Source organism: Lactuca sativa, chromosome 4 (assembly GCF_002870075.4).
Source record: "Lactuca sativa cultivar Salinas chromosome 4, Lsat_Salinas_v11, whole genome shotgun sequence".
Classification (NCBI taxonomy): Eukaryota; Viridiplantae; Streptophyta; class Magnoliopsida; order Asterales; family Asteraceae; genus Lactuca; species Lactuca sativa.
The window spans coordinates 133,975,291-133,991,771 of record NC_056626.2 but is presented as its reverse complement, the minus strand read 5'-3'; the positions used below and the strand labels follow the sequence as shown (position 1 = coordinate 133,991,771).

Sequence of the window (16,481 nt, the reverse complement as noted above, 5' to 3'; positions counted from 1 at the left end):
GGGGCGTGTAAACGTATACTCTTGAGCATCGAATTTTGAAGACCTGGCTGATTTGAGCATTCTACTTTTTGTATTTACACGGCCGTGTAAATGGTTAGTTATAGTTTACACTGGCCGTGTAAACGTGGTCGCCAGTTTAAATCAGTTTTCTCCTTTCTAAAATGATGTAACCAGTTCTAGAAGAGGGGGGGGGGATCCTTTTTAGGGAGTTCTAGGAGGCGATTCTGGGAGCTTTTTGGAAGACAGTTGTTGCTTGTCAACACTTTCAAGTACCAACTTAGATAGAATAAAACAAATATCTTGTCATCCATGGAATCACATTGCTAATTTGTCTTGCATAGAGTTGGAGTCCTTACAAAATCTGAATATAATTCACTTATTTAGCTGATTATTTATGTTTTTAATTTGTTTTTTTAACTACTACATTCAACCCCCCCCCCCCCCCCCCCCCCCGGTTTTTTAGATTGTTTGTGAACAAGTACCTTACGCAAAGAGGTATTGGACTAATTGTCCCGTGTCTCTGTGGATTGACCCTACTTACCTTATACTACCTTTTAGTGCAATATAGTAGTGTTATTTTGGAGGATATCGTACCCCTATTATTTGTTGGGTTTGACACGCCTAACATGCTGCCAAAGGAAACATCGTTTATTCTTTAGTATGTTTCGATTCCAAGTTATATTTTTGTTTTTGGGTTATGGATTCCTAATTATTTATATGTATATGGTTAAATAGACAAAATGTAACGCTGTAGATTTTCAAACCAATTTTTTCATTTTTAAAACACCATAAAACTCATATCATATTTTTCCAAACAAAAACCACATTATTCTCAATTATCATCAAAATCCACAAAGTGAAAATCATTATCCCAGAATCGTAAAAATCCTCTTGATCCATTGTGTATTATCAAGCCAGCACCTTCCCGTGATCCTGAGAAGTACCTGAAACACATAACACATAACGCGGTAAGCACGAAGCTTAGTGAGTTACCCAAAATACCACACATAACTCATTAGCCTCTCATGGCAATACTCAATATGACTCTCTGGTCAATGTGTCTCAGTGGGACCCTCCGATCCCTCAACTCGGGTGAACCCTCTGGTCCTAACTCAGTAAACTTAGAATAATACATATAATATATCACAAAAACATAAAACAAGATATCTCAATACACAGTATAAGCACATAAGACCCCCCGGTCACACATAGGTTACCACTCAAGGTAAGTATAGTGAGAAGACTCACCTCGTAAACAACCAAGTAATAACCTCGTACACGAATCTCGAACTAGCCTCCGCCTAACACATATGATAATTATCTCTAATTAATACTCTATTCACAATTCTAAATAAATCAAGGCTATTCTCTTTCTCTCAAACTCTTGGAATGGGTAAAAGACCATTTTACCCCCCCCCCCTTCCGTCCATGGCTCTCTTAACCCCGTTTTGACCAAAACCCTAAAGTCAACATAAGTCAACGCCCGAGTCAACAATCCATGTTTGACCCGACTCGCCGAGTACATCTATGTGACTCGTCGAGTCCATTCGTTTTCCTCAGAAGTCTCATGAAAGTCCAGCTTAGCTCGTCGAGTTGACCTCCAACTCAGTGAGTTATCACATGATCAAGCTCATCGGGACAAACCCTAACCGTCTCGTCGAGTCAGTTCATTGACTCGGCGAGTCCCTTCAATCTGATTTCTCATTCAGGTGTTTTAAAGTAGATCTATCACTCCAAACACTAGATCTAACATCCCAAGACTCGATTGCTACGTAAAGCTTCAATCTTTACTTTCATGCATGGTACTTTTGCTCCAAAATACCAATACATGTTCTCACAAGGTGTTAATCACAATAACCCTCATATTGATGAATAAAGTTGGGACCTTTGGACTTTAGGGACCTCACAAGGTCCAAATACGTGGTCTAAACCTCATGATAACTCAGTATGCTCGAAGTCCCAAATCAAAAGGTGGTAGAAACCCTAATCTTCCATAACCATGAGATCTAACCAAATAAATGAGAAAGGCACATGCTTTTTACCTTCCACTTGAAGCTTTGGACGAATTGGCCCTGGATCCCACAGTTCTTCCTTGTTCCTTGCTGGACAACTTCTCCTCAAAAGATGCACTAAAATTTCTCAAGATTAGCTTTGAGACGCTCTTAGCTCACTACACTCGTTTAGGGTTTCACACAGGGCGGCTGGGCAACTGGTGAGGCGCAAATGAGAACATAAGTTCTCTTAAGTAGGCCCTAAACCCAGGGATTTAGGGTTTCATCTCACAACGCCAACTCGGCGAGTCGGCTCTCTGACTTGTCGAGTTGGTCACTTAACCCCAACGACCACTCACGAGTCTACTCGACGAGTTGAGGCACCAACTCGTCTAGTTACTCAATAAACCCCAAAAATAAATATACAAATAATATACATGAGAGTCCGGATGTTACACAAAAAGCCTTTCGTGGCTACCGATGGATTATTGGAACTTTATCCTCGTGATGTATGCTTTTTTTAGCTTCATGTTTAATTAAGTGTGTATATGTAAATGGGTTTTCATATTTTGGTAGAATAAAAACCTACACTCTATGTGTTTGATCTTATTGTCAATCAGAAAACATAAAATACCTACTTCCACTTTATTCATTTTGTTCATGATATTAGTAAAGAGAGATGTTTAGAATTTCAGGTGGAACAACACATAAATGTGAATGTGAAGTTGAATTTGCTAATATGGCTGGTTGTTAGGTGGATGTAGGGTGGTTGTCAAAATAATAGAAGGAAGAAGAGGGAGTAGAAAGAGCATTCCGATGAAGAGGGAAAAGAAAGAACATTCCAATGAAAATGGAGAAAAAAGTAGTGGAATTAGGCCACATCATCTCAATAATTCCAAGTGGAGTCCATGTGAACATTGAACAAGATTTACGAGCTATTTGACATAATCTGAATTTTTCGAAGTGGGCAGTAGGACTGTCAGAGGGAAAAAGGAGATGGTCGTACAAAATAGAAAAAGAAGAGGGAAAAAGATTTGCTGAAAAATTAGCTTATTTTCATATCATGGTCCTTGTTTTTGTTCATATAGGATGAAAAACAAAATTTAAGAGATTATCAACCGCTTTGAATCTAAAAAATTAAAGTATGTCTTAATTAAAAGTTAACACTTCCAAACAACCATTAAGCAAAATCATTTACCTACAAACTTGTTATAATGACTTGCTTAATAGGTTATTTTGATATGAGACACAAAAAAATAAAATTATGGGCCATTTAAAACATAAAACCTAAAGCAAAAGTCCCTAAGTTTTTGAAGACAAAAACCCTAAAAATATAACTAGTGTAGAAGCGTTACGCAATTTAGAATGTGATTGAATGCATGGCGATCACCATCGTCGATTGCATAGATTGTCAAAATCGTATGCACTAAACATCAAAATTTGTGTGTGGGATACTCGTAATCCTTCTCCAGCTTTCACGCATTCCACCTCTACAGTTTTCACACCTGACATGGCGTACCACCATTGGCATTCAAACGGACAGGGGATTGCCGTAACCACAGATATCCCTGCTACCCGATCACTAAAACCCCTAAATTCTCCTTCCAAATCACAGCATTCAAACTGGGTTTCACTGGGAGTGGAAAGAGAGAGCCATGAAGGAAGCATTGGTGGTTTGCGGAGACAAGAATTTAACGGTGGGACTGACGATTTGGGACATAGAAACAGGGGATCATCTTCTTCACATACCCACATGCGCTTCACAATTCCATGGACTCACTTGTTTGAGAAATCGGTACTTGGTTGCCTCTCAAATTCACCTCCCTGGCTCCGTCGCTGGCGGCGTCATCTTCACCTGGCCTTTCTCTAAGGTACTACTTCTACGATCAATTCGATTTAGGATATTTTCCCACAATTCCAATGACGCATATAATCCCCATTGGTATTAAGGCCTTCCATTTGGGGTTTTACCAAATTCTTACGTTGATTCGTGCTAAATGATTTCAGCCTCGTTCACCTTTACGGAGTTATACAATTGAAGCCATTGGGCCGATTTCAAGCACAAAAGATGGTATATATTTGGCAGGTGGAGCCATTTCTGGAAATCTCTACATTTGGGAGGTATATAATCTTCTACTACACTACATCTCAAGGTTATTTTCCCCCCAAATGTCATCTTCTTGATTGAATTTTTTCGTAGGTTATAAGTGGTAAACTGCTCAAAACTTGGCATGCACATAATTCGCCAATAACCTGTTTGGCTTTTTCTAATGATGCTTCTCTACTTATATCTGGATCCGAAGATGGAATGATAGTTGTCTGGCCAATGATAAGGTAACAACATCTATGGTTTATTTAAGGGTTTATGACATATGCACAACAAACTATCTGAAAATTTGCTTATTCATTTTCGTGACAGTTTACTAGATGATAAAAACATAGAATCCTCTGATTTATCACTAAGTGTTTCAACTGAGCATAAATCCTTCATAACTGGACTCTTACCATCTTCAGCTGTCTCTCAATCAGTTTTTGTATCAAGCTCACTTGATGGCACATGCAAGGTGAATTCAGTTTCATGTTTGATGTTATAATATAATGGTGTATTTATGTGCATCTTTGATATATTAAATGTTTCGAAATTATGTCTTTTTATAAATAGGCATGGGAGCTTGTAAAAGGGACACTTTTGCAGACTTGGTCTTTTCCACAACCGATAACTGCAATGGTTGTTGACCCTTTAGAGAGATTTCTGTTTTCTGGAAGTGCAGATGGAAGGATCTTTATGACCCCATTTGATGTTGGATTGATGAAGGAGGCTTCCTTTGATTCAGAGGATCAAAAATTGGAATTGAATGGACATAAGTATGTGTTTATATTTTTATGCTTGTTGGTTATGTTATATAGATTGTGAACAAGTTGTATAATTTGATGCGATTGGAATTGTAGGGAATCTATTACAGCATTGACTTTTTGTAAATCCGGTCTTATTTCTGCTTCTGAGGATTCTACTGCTTGCTTGTGGAATGTTATTGAGGGTGTGATCATTCGAAGATTTAATCATCACAAAGGTAATTAACTAACTACTATTCCTTTATTTTAGTTAAAGAAAGTTCATGATATAGTTGTTAAGCAAATAGGAAAATTAGTTCTTATATCGATGAAATTTCTATGCTTTCCTTTTCGGATATACCATGAAAACTGAAATATTTTCTGTGGAAAATTTTCTTGTTATTTTTACCTATAGTAACTACTACGAATAAATTAATGGTACCAATTTGGGTCTATAAGATTTCTTCATTCTGTCTTTATTGGAAGATATAGTGTTAGAAACCCGAATTAATAGGCAATAAATGAATGCAATAATACGTATATGATATTATGCTCACAACATTAGTCAAAAGAAAAATCTTTAACAAAGTAAATTAATAACTTGTTTGAGTATGGCGAATTGGTAAAGATCCAAATGAGATAGAGGTATGCCTCTTGTGGTGTCCCTAGATAGAGATTCACGTTCACCCAGACTTGTGAAGTAAAAAGGAACCTGAGAAGAATATTGAATATTGATATAAGGCATAAGCAAGCTATGAATGAGCCCAAGGCCCATCTCTTGACATATTAATGTGTATATGGGATCCAAATTCATCCAACACCATACCAAGCCCACAAAGGCCAATTTGTGGATCGATTGCAGTTCGAGAAGTTATGCAATCCACATCATACAGTTCAGTTTAGGTTTCATGATATATTAAGAAAAGTGGCCAACTGCCTCGCTTAAAACCACCTTTAATATTTAGGTTATGTTTGGTACGCTACAGTTAGCTAGCTGAAAAACTAATTTATTTTTCGAGTTTTTTTAAGTTTTCATGTTTGGCAAGCCAAAAAGTAGCTTATAAACTAGTTTATAAGCTAACTTTTTAAAAAGCTACTTAGACTAGCTTTTTAGGAGTTTTTTTAAAAATTTCCAAATATAATCCTTAATTAATTATAAAAACACATTCTTTTAAATGTCCTTTTATGTCACTTCATATTTTCAGTTAGTTTTACCAAATGTTATTTTTTATCAGCTATCGGCTAGCTTTTTATTTAACAGTTAGTTTTTCAACTAATACGCTAAACATAGTCTTAAAGGAAAAAGTAGAATAGTTGAGATTCTTCTTCTCTCGAATATTAAAACTCTTGATGAACCAAATAAGGAAAAATCCTGACCTTATTTTTCTAGTGTTAAAATGTCCAAGCTTTCATTAGGTTTTCTTTACTCTTTTTGGGTTGATTCAAACCTTTTGGAAGAGGGAGTTGATTAGTGAATAGTGTTAATTCTTATAGCATTAACCCATCTATAAGTTCTTTTTGTTTTACCAAGGGAGACTATCGCCCCTCAACGAAGGTTAACTTAACTGATAGTGATAGTGGTTCGCAAAAGTACCTATGATCGGCACGTACCAGGTCAACATTACATTCTCGTACCATAAGCCATAGGAATGCATACACAATCGTTCCTTCTAATGTTCTCTATTTTGTACCTATTGGCTATGAGTCATGTTCTCCCCATTTGGGAACTCGATTCAAACCAGTATTGAACATGTTTGAGAACGTCTAATAATCTAGTTCTACAATGTGATTGGAAACAAGATTGGCAGTCAATTATATTATATATAAAGATATAAAGAAGTTCTCACTGAATCAATTGATTTTACTAAATCAATTATTTATTTCACAATTAGAATTTATCTCATAAAATTAGTAACTATCTCTATATATACATGGCCGATTTCTCTTGTCCAACACACATTCTTCATAGGAATAATAAAACAGTTGCAAAGCATAATCATCAAAGAAAATAAAATTAAGCATAGTCATCAAGGAAAATAAAATTGTTTTTGGTAAAAGGATGTCTGATCAGCATAATGGAGAATCTAGAGAGCATGTTATACTAAGTGAGAATGAAGATAGCAACCAAAAGAACATAGATGAGACTCAAGATGTTCAAAGCCAAAGCAGTGAAACACAATAGCCTACTAGTGCAAAAAGTAAACATCATTTATGTTGCAACGAGCAAAAAGGTAGGGGTGTAAAGGTGTGGGTTTGTAAGCACTTTAACCAAAAATTTACTAGTTCGTACACGAGAATGCATGTTCATTTTTTTGGTTCTATTCTGGGTACTAAAAGATCGTGAGAAGTATGAACGGTTTTTGAACAACGTCAAAGCTGATTAAAAAGTTGGTGTGTATAGTACTTTAAAAAACTTTATAATTATTAAAAAACAATCTTCCCTTATTTTAATAAACCAGTTGAAGATACATTTGGTGTAAAGGAGAGAAACGTTGTTGACTTGAAGATTATGAGAGGTCTTTGTGCAAATGGTATTCTGTGTAACGTGTTATGCAATCTTCAATTTATGGAGATGGTAAGTTCAATCAATAAAGCACGTACTAGTTATAAACTTCCCTCAAGCGTTAAACCAAGAACGGTTTTGCTTGATAAATGCCACAAAGACACCAAAAAGATTTAAGACATTTCAATAATTTCTGATGGGTGGTCAAACGTCAAGCACATACCACTTATTAATGTCATTACTGTGAATGCTTATGTACGCGTAGAATTTTTCTTGTATAGAGAAAACAAGAATAGCAACAACAAACTATTTACTTGAGCTACTGAAATAGTAGGACCAAACAATGTCCTTCAAGTCGTGGTAGGCAATGAAGCGAATTTAAAGGCTGATGGCAAGGAAATTGAGGAGGTACATGAAAACATTTTTTGGTCTTCTTGTTGTGTTCATACGTTGAGCTTGTTTTTCATAGATCTTGTAAATGAGTTCTAATGGTTGACAAATACATGTAAGCGAGGGGAAGTGATTGTTAAATACTTTCTTAATAAAAATCATGTCTTCATAATTTTTAGAGATAACTCAAAGTTTGAGTTTTAAAAAGTAGCAAAGACAATATTTGCATCTAATTACATTTCGTTGAAAAGGTTAATGGATTGTAGAGAAACTCTTTCTAGATAATTGGAGCAATAGTTGTTGACACTATTAGAAATGAATAATTTTGGGAGGTCGTTGAAAGCAGTTTAGCTCTAACAAAACGAATTTTCTTTGTTGATCAAATTTGTGATGGCAAAGGATCAAAATTTGGTGAAATATATAAAAAAAATAGACGTGCCGGGAGAAATTAAAGATGACATGTCAAATAATAAATACGTTTTTTACTACCCTCTCAACGTGAGAAAATCTTGCTAGCTAGGTGGGAGAAGATGACTCTTCCTTTACACCGTTTAGGCTTTGCTTTATCTACGCGCTTCTGTGATACACATTATCTTGAGATGTTAGCACCCGGTGGAATTGCTAGAAAAGCTTCTAATTTAGACAAAGAAGTGGTACTCAATTTAGAGAAGTTTTTAAAAGAATATTTGAAAGTCTAAGAAAAAGAGCAAACTTTACGAGAATAACTGGCGACAACAAATTTTCCAAGAAAATGTTTTGCAACATAATTCATTAGTCACATAAAAATGATCACGTCGTTAGATAGCCCAATTTGTCCACCATGTGTGTTGCGGCAACTTTTTTGCAACTTCCTCTATCGATAATCATCGTGCATACCTTTTATTTGGTCCATATTCACATGGAATGCAGAACGTTTTAGTACGAGGATCGGGAATTTCTAAATTTTTAAACGAAGAGGGTAGGTTCATATCGAATGTGATTTTGGTACATGGAATGTGTACCATGTTACCTGGTACGAAATATCATATCCAAAACATGAAACGTACAAACGGAAAAGTAAGAATAACGATATCCCATTTTTTTGTGGGCATGCTTTCTAATTTTCAGAAAAACGTGATTATAGTCAAATATTTGAGTGGATAAACACCAATTTGTATGCCCTTTTACAATTTAAGCAATTTCTTTTCACATTATGAGTGTAAGAGTTTCTAAACTGTACCTTTACCATCAATTGATCATGTCCATGATCAATGCATCTATTTGAGCTGTTGTTATTAAATAAAACCTTTTTTTCATGTGGAATTGTACAAATTGCTTTTGCAATTAACACCAAGTACCATTTCTTTGTCTAAACCAGAAGATTTTCTAGTAATTCTATCGGGTGCTAACATCTCAAGATAATGTGTATCATAGAAATGCGAAAATAAAGTAAAAGCCTAAACAGTGAAAAGGAAGAATCATTTTCTCCCACCTAGCTAACAAGATTTTCTCAAGTTGAGATCACAAAATTTGATCAACAAGAAATTCGTTTTGTTAGAGCTAAAATGCTTTCAACGTCCTCCCAAAAATTTTCACTTTTGATGGTGTCAACAACCGTTGTTCCGATAATCTAAGTGTTTTCATCTCCTTGATCGACTAAATCCATCCAATAATTAAAGACAAGGGTTATAGAAAAAGTCTCTCTACAATCCATTAACCTTTTCAACAAAATGTAATTAGATGCAAATATTGTCTTTGCCACTTTTAATAACTCTAACTTTGAGTTATCTATAAAAAATTGTGAAGACGTGATTGTTATTAAGAAACTATTTAACAATCACCTCTCTCTCTCTCTCTCTCTCTCTCTCTCTCTCTCTCTCAACCAATAGAATTCATTTACAAGATCTTTGAAAATCAAGTTCAATGTATGAACACAACAAGGAGACCAAAAAATATGTTTATGTATCTTTTTAATTTCCTTGCCATCCGGCCTTTCAACTTGCTACATTGTTTGTCATGATTTGAAGGACATTGCTTGTCCTACTTATTTAGTGTTGTGTCTGAACAAATAATTTGCTATTGTGATTCCTGTTTTTTCTATACAACAAAAATTCTTCGCGTTACAACCCAACGACTATTCCCAGCAATGACATTAATAAGAGGTTTGTGTTTGTTGCTCGACCACCAATCAAAAATGATTGAAATGTCTTGCGAATACCACATATCTTTAATACGAGTTAATCTTTTTTATGTCTTTCGTGGCATTCATTAAGCAAAATTGTTCTTGTTTTCTTGCCTTGCGTATAGGGAGGTTTATAACTAACATGTGCTTTATTGATTGCAGTTGCTATCTCCATAAATTAAGGATTATGTAACACGTTATACCATTTACACAAAGACTTCTCATAGTCTTCAAGTCAACAATGTTTTTCTTCATTACACAAAATGCATCTTCGTGTTGAAGATGACCCAAAAAATAATTTTCCTCTGGCTATGTGATTTGTCAAAATTGCCCATAATGAAATTGTCAAATTCAATCCATCCAAGAAACCAACATTTCTTAGATTCCTCAAGCTGGAGATGCTCAATAACTAGGCCCCAACTCCATTATTGCTTTCTGAATTATTTCTTACGTAACCTATATAATAATTTGAGTTCCTATGGCCTATATTGTGGGTGGTTATGGATGCTGAGGAAGTAGGGACAAGGAGTAGTTAGTAGTTAGTACAGGGAGTAGTGCAATAAATTAGGAGAAAAAAAAATAACAATCTTATTTTGTTAATCTATACACAAATCCTAAAAAAAAAAAGGACATTCTTGATATTATTATCCATCTTTTATACATATGCAGGTTTTATTACTAATATGGTTGTGATCCCACACTCCTCACTCCTCCCCTTGCCACATCATCAACGCAAATTTACTAATTTGCCCGTATCATTACTCCAAAAGTATCCTCACCAAGATGATCCATCTAATTCAAGTATTACCCTTCTTCTACCATCTTCTTCTACACAACAACAAATTACTCATCAGTATCAAAGTGCCAACTTACTGGAACAACAGAGTATTGATTTAGAGGTTTACTCTCACTTGATGAATGCATTACCTTTTTTTTATAAAAGAAAAATGAAGTAAAATTACTTATGTGCCCTTGTTTTATACTACTATTTTTGCACTGCAGGTAGAAAGGACACCTGAAGCCTTACAGTTGAAAGTGGAAACCAACGTTGAGAATAGATTATGGATCACTAACATGACAAAGCATGTGATAGAGATGAACAGTCACTTACAATCACGTTTGCTTGATTTAACTCAAATTCGTCTTCTACAAGATGAAACTCACACAAAAAGTAACACCACACATAAATCATAAATTTAATCAAACAAACAAAATATCAAGGGGATATTTTTTTTTTTTATTATTATTTCTCATTAAATGTTGTATGGATGAACAGCTAAATAGATAAATGACTGTAGGAATAATGGATACATGATGAATGTGTGGAGTAAGTGTTTGACAAAGAGAAAGAAACAACACCAAGTACCATCAAGATACATGATAAACTGAATATATACAATTACGTTCATAAAAGTCAAAATTATTTAATGTAGTACATCAAAAAGAAAGAGTAATATTGGAATAAAGGTCTCTAATAGCTTATTTTATATACAATTACTACAAGGCAAATATCAACAACCCATGAATAAAACTTTTTCAGCAGATTGTTGGGTCCCAGCTTGAATTTGAGCAGCATACTGCAAGTGCCAAAGCACGTCTTCAAAAGAGGGTCTTGCCCATGAATCACCACAAAAACATTTTTTGGTTATGGAGATTATAACCGAAAGTGATTCTTGTGAGCAGGAATCAAGTACAACAGGGTCCACTACTTTCTTCCGTTCCTCTTCACTTCCAAAAGAAGCCTGTAAATTAATATATCAAAAGATATCAAAATGCCACCAAATCCCATAACAAATTTTCATCGCTATAACTCGGTAGATTTTTCAAAGTATCATATCTTAATAAGAAAAACAAGATAAAACACAACTTGTGTTTTATGTTGTTTTTCTTATTAACATATTATACTTTGAAAAATCTATCCAATTATAGTGATGGACATTGCTTTTTATATAGATGACATTGCTATAACTGGGTAGATTTTTTAAAGTAATACCAAGAAATAGAAATACATAATTATTTCTTGTATTTAACATTTTCTTGATTATATAGTTGAATTCAAACAAAATACCATCTCATTCATCAAAAATTCATCTTTTCTAGATGCAGCAGAAGGTCCAACAAGGGACTCAAGTAGAATGAATCCAAAGCTGTAGACATCATCCTCTAAGTTCTTCATTTGCCTACAAAAAAAACACACATTCTCTCTCAAAATCCAACGAAAGACAAAAAATAAGTTTTTTACTTTTTGTTTTTTCCAAAAAAATCCCTTACCATGATTCAACACCTTCCCCATTGGCCTACAAAACAACAAACATTAAAAAAAGGTCAGATCTTGCCAGCTAAATGCTCAAGTTAAAGGTAATAATGATAAAACATTTCTTTTTTCATACATCTTGTTTAATATCTTCTGCTATAATCGAAAGCCCATAGTCACTCAGTTTTCCCATCCCATCTTCATTCAACAAAATATTATTTGCTTTCAATCGATTACTAAAAAAACCAGGAATGAGTCCAGTGTGAAGAAAATGCACAGCTTTAGCCACACCAGTTAAAATCCTCAATCTATCTCCCCATTTAAGAACAACATTCTCACTACCATTCCCTGCATAAAACACTAAAACTTCACTAACTTTTTTTTTTGTTCAAATAGGGTCCCCTAAACTAATATATATATATATATATAAAATTGTCCTCTTTATACCATTATGACCTTTTAGAGCCAATCATAATGGTATAAAAAGGAATAACCAATTTCACAATTTATATAAAAAAAAGAAACTTACCCGAAAGAAGCGAACGATAATTCCCATTATGCACATATTCATACACAAGATACACTTTGTTTGATTCACCATTATCTTGCTCTTCACCACTAATACAATGCCCCAAAAGGCAAACCAAATGTGGGTGTCGAAGCCTCGCAAGCAAATCCAACCTTAATTTAAGGTTTCTAATCGTGTACTTTTTAGACACTGTCAAATGTCTTATTGCAATGTCTGTCCCATTTTCAAGCTTCCCTTTGTAGATCTGGATAAAAGTATATATGTATAATAAGTGATCTTAAATGTGTCGAGAATGTGTACATTGTGCTTTAAGATTTGTACCTTGCCCGTTGAACCTTCCCCTATTAAGGTAGATCTATGAAAGTTGTTAGTAGCTTCCTTTAACTCTTCAAAAGAAAACAATCTGTGAACTGGGATTCCTTCGGTTCCTAACTTTGCAGCCTCTGAAACCAATCCTAATTAACAAAATAAACGAATCAAAATTCAATTCATGATTATGGGTGTTTGACATTGCTTTTTGAACTCTCAAAGGACTTTTGGATCAACTTATGACTTTTTCAAAAGGAATTAAAAAAAAAACGTTTGGATTAGCTTTTATGGTGGAAAAATCTCAATAAGTCAAAAACTTAAAAAATGTTTGGCTAGCTTATACATGTAAAATGACATAAAAACGACATAAGTTTTCCAAACGTCAAGTATGTCTAACTTTTCAAAAACTCATTTTAAAGGTTTTTTTTATAACTTTTCAATAAGTTATTTTAAAATAACTTCTACAATTGTCAAAAAATATTTTTGTCCTAGTAGCTTTTTGAAAAGTTAATAAATCAATAAGAATTTTTCAAATGGAATCCAAACACCCTCTAAAAATTAGTTTTTAGAGGAAAATCATAATAATGAACACATTTAATAAAGTGGCCACCTTTTGTCCCTTTACATAAACTTACAATCAATTTTGCAACGACATTAATTGCGGTTACCTTTACTCACAAAAGGCCGCAAAAAAACTTTAAAAGAAAATATTTTCCAAATAACATTATTTCCTAAAATATGAGTGGTGGGGACCATTTATTAAAAAAAAAAAAAAAATCTGAGATTTGCAAAATGCAAATGATGTCATTTTGTTTAAAGGGTCAAAAAGTCCACTTTATTTATTGGACAATGACATTTTGGTAATTTTCGTGTTCCCAAAAATTAATTTTGACATGTTTAAAGATTCCTTCCCTCACTTAATACTCATCAAGACATTCTCAATGCATTAAGTATAAAAATTCTCAATGCATTAAGTTTAAAAAAACATTTTGTATTATGCATTAAGTAAAAAAGAAACATTTTGTATCCATTAAGTTCATTAAAGTAAAAAGAAACACTCTGCTTACTTGCACTTGTTAAAAGTTCAGATGGGTAGCCTGTAACAGAGTAATCTTGGACCGATTTATGCAGCAATTTCTGTTCAGATACGCCTCGAGCACAAAGCTTCTTTGAAAGAATCACAAACCCTAATACCAAAAGCACCAGAAACACAATACTCCCTAAAATCACTCCAATAATTATCACTGGATTCCTTCTATGTTCAGAACCTTTGAAATCTTTAGTTTCCACTTCTACCCCTCGAGCTTCTTCTACACAATACGATGCTGGATGCTGACGTGTCACATCAATCATGAGGCAATTCCCGTCATATTTAACGGTTTTATTGTTGGATTCGTTGGTTAAGCATAACGGCAAGGAGCCTGTAAATCGGTTTTGTGAAATGTCGACGTTTGCGAGTTTGTTTCCACATTGTAAGTGAACCGGAAGTGAACCGGACAACTTATTTGATGTTAGATTTAAGTAAGTAATGGATGAAGATGAGAATAGAGAAAATGGGGGAACACCAGAGAGTGAATTGAATGAAAGATCGAGTTCTTGAAGGTGGTTGAGTTGACTGTATTTGACTGGGATTTGACCAGAAAACGAGTTGTTATTCAGATACAAAATGATCAAACTGTTTGGCAAATCTTGTAGATCTGGTAGATCACCAGAAAACCCATTTTCGCTCAAGCTTAAACTGGTCAAACTTGATAACAAGTCAACGCCTTTAGGAAAACTACCATTCAAGAAATTCCCATCAAGATTCACACTTTGAAGACTCACCATTCTTGAAAGAGTTGGAGGAATTGAGCCATACAAGAAATTATAACTCAAATCAATGTATTCGAGTGTGTTTAATCTTTGAATTTTGTTAGGAAGTGGGCCCCAGATTCCTAAAGAAACCAAACTAAGAACTTTCAAGCTTGTTAATCTTGATAAAGTGGCAATCAAAGAGTCGATTGAGAAGTTTTGAGATAGTGTTTGTGAAGGAATCGGAAACCCATGAAAAGAACCCGAATTTACCTTCTTTGGCGTTTGATCGGAAGCAAATCCCATGATTTTAAGCTCCGAAACAAAGTTGTTTTCGCATGTGACATTGACTTGTGGTGATGACACGTAGCAGAAATCATTACTTGTGTCGAGCCAAATATCCAATTGCTTCGGGTACTCCAGTTGTTTTCGTAGCTGCAGGAGGACTTGTTTTTGCGAAGGTTGGATTGCATTCGCGAAGAAGAAACTCCATGAAATTGTCAAGAACAGAAGGGAATAAAACCTGCAAATCGCCATTAAAATGCTCCGTTCTTTTGTTTGAGTTTCTTGATAGTAACCCAACAAGATAAACAGAATCTTTAGGAAGTAGAAGTCAAGAATGGAGTATTTTAAAGAAAGAGAACAGACAAATGTTCTCCCCTGTTTTTATTTGAAATCAAGATTTGGTTTTTTAAATGAATTTGGAGGAATCGAAAGAAGAAAGTAGAAAACAAAGGATGAAATCTGATGTGGGTAGTTGAAATTTAATGTCAGTATGTGAGAGAAATTTTCAGAAATTGGAAGTTCCAATGCATTTAGTGCTGTCCACATGGGGTTTTGCTGCCATTGAAGAAGACAGAGATCAAGAAATTAAAGAGGTGTGCTTTTTAGGACTTTTTCTTTCTTCCATACCATACATAGATATAGATATATACGCATTAATGCGTAAATGAAGATCGCAACAAGGATTTTCGAATTAACCTTGATGAATGATGCATTTGAACTTGTACATAATGCATAGAGTATAGTACAGTAGCACTAAATCCAGGTTGCTCTACAGTCCACGTGCTAAACCTTCCAGTCGGTGCATATTTTAGTCATGAATGTCATGAAATGTGTGAATTCAAGAACAATGATCATTTAATTAAATAATAATAGCAAAATAGCAAATGACAAATATAATTATTATTTTTATCTTTTTTAAATTAGCCCAAAAATAAAGATTTTCTTACAAATAACCATGTGTATTCTGTGGAGTATTTACGAAATGCCAAAACCACGTTTTTTTTTTAAATGAAAATCTTTATTTTTGACTAATTAAAAAAAATTGAGAAAAATGGTTACATTTGTAATTTTCTAAATAAATAATAGTATGTTAAAGGATATTTAAGTATTTTTATAAATAATAGTATGTTAAAGGACTTGTTTATACATTTAGATAACTTATCATATACTATAATTTTAATTTTACATCACATCAATCCCACTCTCAAAGATTCTTCAACATGGTAATTTGGGAATTTATGTGACATTCAAGAATGGCGCTGCCTCCATACCATAGCTGATCAAATTTTCAAAGGGCAAAACGGGTATTTGGCTTGTTTTTGATGGCTAGGAGAGCAATTAAGAGACAGGCTGTCACTGTTCATTAACAATATGAAATTGAGCAAAATTCCAAGTTGCCCCCATCCTTAATTTGGAAATATTTACTTGGACAAAGG

The 16,481-nt window shown here is 34.3% G+C and overlaps 2 protein-coding genes across 3 annotated transcripts; one reads left to right on the top strand and one right to left on the bottom strand.

Annotated features, from left to right (window-relative positions):
• The first annotated feature begins 3,314 nt into the window (after positions 1 to 3,314).
• Positions 3,315 to 8,854, top strand: LOC111877351 (protein ROOT INITIATION DEFECTIVE 3). Its single transcript, XM_023873873.3, has 6 exons — positions 3,315 to 3,862; positions 3,999 to 4,112; positions 4,192 to 4,325; positions 4,411 to 4,555; positions 4,654 to 4,856; positions 4,941 to 8,854. Exons 1-6 carry the CDS (start codon positions 3,647 to 3,649, stop codon positions 5,068 to 5,070), a joined length of 942 nt encoding a protein of 313 aa, XP_023729641.1. The 5' UTR covers positions 3,315 to 3,646; the 3' UTR covers positions 5,071 to 8,854.
• Positions 8,855 to 11,226: 2,372 nt separating this feature from the next.
• On the bottom strand, positions 11,227 to 15,822 carry LOC111877350 (probable inactive leucine-rich repeat receptor-like protein kinase At3g03770). 2 transcript variants are annotated; one of them, XM_023873871.3, is made up of 7 exons: positions 14,037 to 15,822; positions 12,982 to 13,115; positions 12,661 to 12,904; positions 12,268 to 12,491; positions 12,149 to 12,174; positions 11,946 to 12,057; positions 11,227 to 11,619 (listed from the first exon to the last, which is right to left on the bottom strand). In XM_023873871.3, the coding sequence occupies exons 1-7, from the start codon at positions 15,295 to 15,297 to the stop codon at positions 11,389 to 11,391; spliced, it is 2,232 nt and encodes a 743-aa protein (XP_023729639.1). In that variant the 5' UTR covers positions 15,298 to 15,822; the 3' UTR covers positions 11,227 to 11,388. The 2 variants fall into 2 exon arrangements, with proteins under 2 accessions (XP_023729639.1, XP_023729640.1); XM_023873872.3 differs by having other exon boundaries at positions 12,268 to 12,479; positions 14,037 to 15,817.
• Positions 15,823 to 16,481: the final 659 nt, after the last annotated feature.

Excerpts from the sequence above, each read along its gene's own strand:
- LOC111877351 (XM_023873873.3), top strand. The coding sequence starts at position 3,647 with ATGAAGGAAGCATTGGTGGTTTGCGGAGACAAGAATTTAACGGTGGGA. Across the intron at positions 3,863-3,998 it reads TCACCTGGCCTTTCTCTAAG|CCTCGTTCACCTTTACGGAG; the intron begins GTACTACTTCTA and ends AAATGATTTCAG. Across the intron at positions 4,113-4,191 it reads GAAATCTCTACATTTGGGAG|GTTATAAGTGGTAAACTGCT; the intron begins GTATATAATCTT and ends ATTTTTTCGTAG.
- LOC111877350 (XM_023873871.3), bottom strand. The coding sequence starts at position 15,297 with ATGGCGATTTGCAGGTTTTATTCCCTTCTGTTCTTGACAATTTCATGG. Across the intron at positions 12,905-12,981 it reads GGGAAGGTTCAACGGGCAAG|ATCTACAAAGGGAAGCTTGA; the intron begins GTACAAATCTTA and ends ACTTTTATCCAG. Across the intron at positions 12,492-12,660 it reads TTATCGTTCGCTTCTTTCGG|TGTTTTATGCAGGGAATGGT; the intron begins GTAAGTTTCTTT and ends GTGAAGTTTTAG.